The following is a 6,000-nucleotide window of genomic DNA, read 5'->3' on the forward strand; positions in this document are numbered from 1 at the left end:
GTAAGTACCTAACTAGCTATCGTGTATGCCTTTGGGCCTTTTATGGCCTTGATGCTCAGCAAAGGATTAAGTTTACAGTTTAAAAATTGGATAATATGGGCCGGAAATGGAAGAGGAGCAAAGTTAAAAGGCTTTAGATTGGGGCCTAACAATGAGCTTAAAGCCCAACTTAACGGAAAGGAGCTTGATACCATATCAGTATTCAGTATCTATTTTCAGCTAAAGAGAGAAGAACTGAGAAGTGAGAACCGAGAATAGAGAAGAAGCAAAGAAGGGTTTTAGGTTTTTGTGTAGATCGATTTTGCAATGGCGGCGAGGAGAGTAGCTGGTTTGCCTCTCATGAAGTACCTCAGAGTTCAGGTTAACTCTCTTCCCAACCACGCTTCTCCTTTGAGGGTGGCACCCACCGTGTTGCTCCGCCGCTTCTCCGAGGAAGTTAGGGGCTGCTTCCTCGACAAGTCCGAGGTCACCGATCGCGTCATCTCCTGCGTCAAAAACTTCCAGAAAGTCGATCCTTCCAAGGTATTTTTCCATTCCCCTCATTTCTCGTTCTTGAATCGATGAATCTGATTCTCTCTGCAAATGCCGAATCGGTTCTGTTTCAAACTTTCAATATAGAGAGAACCCTTACTTTTATAATCGTAAGCGTTAGTTGTTGTAGTTACCGGCTTTACGAATTGAGCTTTTGTTTTAGGTCTCTGATTAGTAGTTCAGTACTAATTGATCGATCATACAATGTCAAGGGAGCAAAACTGAATTTCTTGAATTTAGGGAATATTGTTAAAAATAAATATATGATCGTAATTTCGAAGGCTTATGAGGGATTACTCGTTAAAATGTTTCATTTCGGTTTTTGGTTGCTATTTTTTATTTTATTTTTAATTATTCGTGCACACAATCAAAGGAATTTGCCTTAAATCAAAGAAGAACATGATCTTTTCAAAATAATGAGATAAGACTAACACTTCCTTTTCACCTAAGGGTATGTTTGGTAACATAAGGTGTACATTGTTATAGATGACTTCCATTAGTGATTTTCTGTATCGAACTCATCCTTAAAATTTTATATAAGAGTTATAGACACATGTCCAATTCTTATTGGTGGAACATGAATAAATAGGAACATGGCAGTGGGATAGGTGATCTCGATTCCCCTTTTTATTACATGTAACCAGACGTTTACCTTAAACATTAAAAAGTAGTAGTCATAGTCCTTACGCGATAATCCGAAAGATTAGCATATGGAAAAGAAAGGCCGTCTTTTGCCTAGGCTTAAAACAAATGCATCGTAATCTAGTATTATTATATTGCTTCCAAATATACTTGTTGATGCGTTTACTTGTAGTTATAGATATCCGTTAATCAAAATAAATGATAGATTATGATACTAAGCTTTTTAATTGAAATTAATAAAAAAAACTTGGTTGCTTTGGTTGATTTCCCACTTAAAGGGGTGATAACATTTGTTGCATGCTTTATGCACATAGGATGTAGTTGTTGATTTTGGATTGTTATGAGTGCATCTCATTCTCTAATGCACTTTCGCTTCCCTTGTAATGAACTTCAATTTCTGACAAAGAAAATGCTCCTTGATTTCCTATTATTGGTTCCCGAAATTTCCATTTGTAATGTTAAATTACATGTGTGGACTTGTTTACTTCAGACTTTCAATTTGGTCAATGCCATGCCTGATATCTACCACGAGTGTGAGTAGATTGGAAACTGTTAGTTCCTTTTGATAGTTTTACTGTCATACAATAATAGTAACCTAGGTGAATCCAAAAACTGACTTGTGCATTGGAACAAACCTCAGTTTTTGCGAGGTTCTACAAATGCAAGACAAGGGGTTGTTACCCTATCGCTGCCTAAAAAAATTTCTCTCATTAGTACATAACCTATACTTCTTCCACCTTTTCCAGGTCACCCCAAATGCTCATTTCCAAAATGATCTTGGATTGGACAGTCTGGATTCAGTGGAGATCGTGATGGCACTTGAGGAAGAGTTTGGGTTTGAAATTCCCGATAATGAAGCTGACAAGATCAACTCAATCCAACTTGCGGTTGACTTCATTGCATCTCATCCTCAGGCAAAGTAGAGCGATCGTAGAGGCTGGTGTATAATTTTTCTTTTGTTTCTCATGTAGTAGTGTAAAACCATCACTTCAAGATGTTTTTCTTATTCTACTTGTTTGCTTCTAAAATGCAACTCAACTTTCTTACCCCATATAAAATCCCAGAAGATTATTAGCTGGGATTTGCCAGCTTGAATGGTACTTTGCTTTTGGTAGAATTGGCTTCTCAAAACTATACTATATTTTTCCCCCCAATATTCATGTCAATAAAAATGTGTCAGATTTCTCCATATTAAGTATTGACTTGAGTTGCCCTATTCTGAGGATCCAATGCATATTGCTAATCTATTTTGCTTTGTTTTACATTACAATGCCTGCCCTTTTGACATTAGAGTCCTAAGTCCTACCTTCTAGTTAATTTATTGTGGCATGCCACTTGGACTTTTAACCGATTCTATACATTAATGGATATAAGTTGTTACATGTTCAAAACTCAAGTGGCATATTTGCCTGTCGTGGTATTAACATAGAATCAAGGAGGTGAAGGTGCCTAAATTACCTTATAGCTCAAATCAAACAACAGATTATACCCCATAGTTGACGATATTTGCAGCTTGCAAAGAGTGGTCTCAAATAATTGCATAGGTAGTTGTTACGGTGGGTAACCAGAGATTAGTGGGCCGGATGACGTTGGTTGGCCCAAACGCGTGAGGGAGGTGGCTATCGAGTGAACCTGAAACTCGGTGTTCCTCCGTCCGACTTGTGCGTGTGGAAGAATGGGGGGTGGTACCTGCAAAGACACTCCAATGCCTAAGTTAGCAAGAGTGTGGGCAAGTTGAGAATGTATTGGGACTTAGTGATACCTGAGGGATGTCAGGGTATTTATAGTGGTGAACCAATAACCACCGCTGAAGTAGTGCCACCTTTTTAGGTGGATAACCGTTCCCATATCTTAGGGAGGTTAAGATATGGCTCTATGAAGTGGTTAGAGAGTTTCTAGGGGCAGTTACTCATTCGAATGAGTGTTATCTGCCAGCTAACCCTCGTATCTGACTTCTTTGGAGCAGGTCGTGTTCAGTACCGACTTCTGGGGATGAAGGCTGGTACTGAGGGAGGGCCAACCCCTTTGGGTTGGGCTTCTTTGCTTGGATCATGGGCCCTATTTATTGGGCTAGGGTATGAACAGTGCCCCTACTCGAGCCCAATTTATTTTTAAGAGTTGGGTTCGAGTATTCAACTCGGGGTCATAGCCGATTTGTAAGAGGACCGACGTGATGGTTTGAAAACCGACGTGATTTTTCGTGACCTTTTGGTTCTGACAGTTACGTCCAATCAAGCGTCGTGTCTGTTAGGGGTGTGCGTAAGGATTTAATAGCCTTGGTAACGGTGCATCTTCATTAATGATTGCCCCGATTTTACCATTATGCCCCTAACGTTCTTATAAATATTTTCCCTCTCTTTCGTTGTTTCGTTTCTGCGATCTTTCAAATTTTCCTTGTATTCGTTCGTGCTGCGTTCTTGCATCTTCGAAGGCTTTTGCTTCCAACCCTTATTTCCGGATAAAGGTTAGTTCTTTAATATGCCTTTGTAGATAAATTTGATTTGTAGACTTTAGTTTCGCATCCTCCTCCCTTTAGAGACCGTGTTGGTGATTTTTCTTTTCCCCTTGTAGGTTTTGTTACCCCCTTTTTTTTTATAAAAAGAAATGGCTTCTGTAGATGCTCTCTCTCACTAGGTTGATGTCACAGTCTTAGGGGAGGAGCCCTCAGTCGATTCTGAGTTCATTACCAACCTTCGCACTCATCACAGAATTTGTACTTCTGAGGATGACGAACCAAAATATGAATTGGTAGTCCCGGGTCCTGAAGACCGGGTTTGTTTTGGAAGAGTCGATGAGGCGGCCCCTCATTTTTTCTTTATGTATGAATGCATGATCACCCGTTTGGGTGTTTTTCTTCCTTTTTCAAATTTTGAGATATCTGTTTTGCATCACTGTCGAGTCGCTCCCACCCAGCTTCACCCCAACTCTTGGGGTTTTTTGAAAATTTATCAATTTATCAGCCAGGCTTTAGAGTTCCCGACTTCTTTAAAGATTTTTTTCCATCTTTTTCATATGACAAAACCCTTCAGTGGGCTAAACAATAAACAACAGTGGGTGTCGTTCCGAGCCATACAAGGTCGGAGACTTTTTACCCTTTTTGACGAGTCCTTTCATGACTTCAAGAACTACTTTTTCAAAGTGCAAGCTGTAGAGGGTCACCATCCCTTTTTCCTGGATGATCATTCTTCTCCCCGATTTCCTTTATATTGGCTGGAGGCCTCCCCTTGCGAGAAATATGGTCTGGATGACTTAAATGAGGTAGAAGCAGCCATTGTGGGGTTCCTCCGAGAAGCGTGGGGGAGGGCCCCATACTTTGATACTAAAAAATTTCTCCAGGGGTCGCCGACCTTTGTTCAGTCACAATTAGGTAGCTTTTTGCGTTTCTCGCTTATTTCCGACTTGCAATTTCTTTTACCGACTTTGTCTGATTTTAGCTACCAATTTGTTTTTGCAGAGATGGCAAAGAAAAACGCTCAAGAGTCTTACCAGAGGGTTCAGGAAGCCAAGGCAAAGTCTCGAGCCAGGTCTGGAGGTGTTAGGACGGTTGTCTCTCCCCCTCCTCCTCCTCGGAACGTTGGGACTCCCTCTCAACCTATTGTAATTTCTTCCTCTGCTTCCTCTCTGCCACCCCCTCCCGTCCGACCTACTCCCGAACCAGAGCCAAAGAAGCGCAAGACCTTAGAGTCTGGCGCTTCTGGTGAGGCGGACGCTCTTGCGTTCGTCCGAAAGAACATCTATCCTCATGCTCGTATGAGTATGGATGATGTTTCTGTTCGGCACTACCTCACTACTGTGGTTGAGGAGAGTCTCAAGACGGCGGGGGTTTGTGGCAAACTCTTGGATATATTTGAGAAGACTCCCATCAGCTCTTTAGGGACGACCTCGAGGGTCGAGGAGCTGGAGGGTAGGCTTCGTATATATCAGGAGCATGAGAAGGAGTTGGAGGGGAAAGTCGCCAAACTGACGGAGGAGAGGGACAGCCTCAGAGAGAAAGGGAAAAATTTGCAAGCCCAATGCAACATGGAGATGGATTTGAGGAAAGCAGCGCAAGCCAGCTACAACAGTTTGTTTGCTGATCTTGTGTCTGTAAAAAATGACTTGCTGAACGCTCGGGAGGCCTATACCGAGTTGGAGGACTCTATTGCGGATGGTGCTGATGAGGCCTGGAGGATTTTCAAGGAACAGGTCGGAGTTATTGCTCCTGACTTGGACCTTTCTCCTTTGGACCCTGATAAGATTGTTATTGATGGTGCCATCGTGGATCCTCCTGTCCCCATAGTGGAGTCTGAGTCTGATTTAAAGACTCGGGGGCAGAGGATCATAGAGTCCCCTCCTCACTCTAAGGACGCTCCGAGTTCTTCTACCGTTCCTCCGACTTCCTCTTCAACTCCTGCTCCTGGCGTTCCCCCTGACTCTGCTGGTAGTGATCTTCTAAAAAAGTGATTTTTGGCTATCGGGGCCCGGCCTGTGGGCCCCTCTTTTTTAAACTCTTTATATTTATTTGTTGGTGTTTTGAACAATTTTTTGGCCTTTTAAGGCCGTAAACAAAACAATAATGCCCCTTTTTTTTAATAGGGGTTTAATTTATCGTTAAATAAATACCCTTTTTTGGATAAGGGTTTTGAGTTACCGTATGCGCGCATGCTTTTCGTGGTTCCTTTGACTCTTTGATCTTTTCTGGAGAAAATCTTTTCTTTGGGACTTGCCTGCTTTTCTGAATTTCCTTGATTCTCAAGGCAGCCTTTTTCTTAGTTTTTCCTTATCTCTTTTTGTTATTCCTAGTACTCAATTTTGTTTTATTGAGTTTTTCGTGACTTAGGCTACTTT

At 41.7% G+C, this 6,000-nt stretch overlaps 2 protein-coding genes across 2 annotated transcripts; both read left to right on the forward strand.

Moving 5' to 3' along the window:
• Nucleotides 1-186: 186 nt before the first annotated feature.
• Nucleotides 187-2,287, forward strand: MTACP2 (mitochondrial acyl carrier protein 2). Its single transcript, XM_016338556.3, has 2 exons — nucleotides 187-522; nucleotides 1,920-2,287. Exons 1-2 carry the CDS (start codon nucleotides 307-309, stop codon nucleotides 2,094-2,096), a joined length of 393 nt encoding a protein of 130 aa, XP_016194042.1. The 5' UTR covers nucleotides 187-306; the 3' UTR covers nucleotides 2,097-2,287.
• Nucleotides 2,288-4,629: 2,342 nt separating this feature from the next.
• Nucleotides 4,630-5,616, forward strand: LOC148569427 (uncharacterized). The gene has a single exon (XM_088485966.1). The coding sequence runs from the start codon at nucleotides 4,630-4,632 to the stop codon at nucleotides 5,614-5,616; it is 987 nt and encodes a 328-aa protein (XP_088342092.1).
• Nucleotides 5,617-6,000: the final 384 nt, after the last annotated feature.

Source organism: Arachis ipaensis, chromosome B4 (assembly GCF_059453495.1).
Source record: "Arachis ipaensis isolate K30076 ecotype BB chromosome B4, ASM5945349v1, whole genome shotgun sequence".
In the NCBI taxonomy this organism is placed as follows: Eukaryota; Viridiplantae; Streptophyta; class Magnoliopsida; order Fabales; family Fabaceae; genus Arachis; species Arachis ipaensis.

What these genes read in the sequence shown, in the direction of transcription:
- MTACP2 (XM_016338556.3), top strand. Translation starts at nt 307, where the DNA reads ATGGCGGCGAGGAGAGTAGCTGGTTTGCCTCTCATGAAGTACCTCAGA. An exon ending in AGAAAGTCGATCCTTCCAAG is followed by an intron (nt 523 to 1,919) that starts GTATTTTTCCAT and finishes CACCTTTTCCAG; the next exon opens with GTCACCCCAAATGCTCATTT.
- LOC148569427 (XM_088485966.1), top strand. Translation starts at nt 4,630, where the DNA reads ATGGCAAAGAAAAACGCTCAAGAGTCTTACCAGAGGGTTCAGGAAGCC.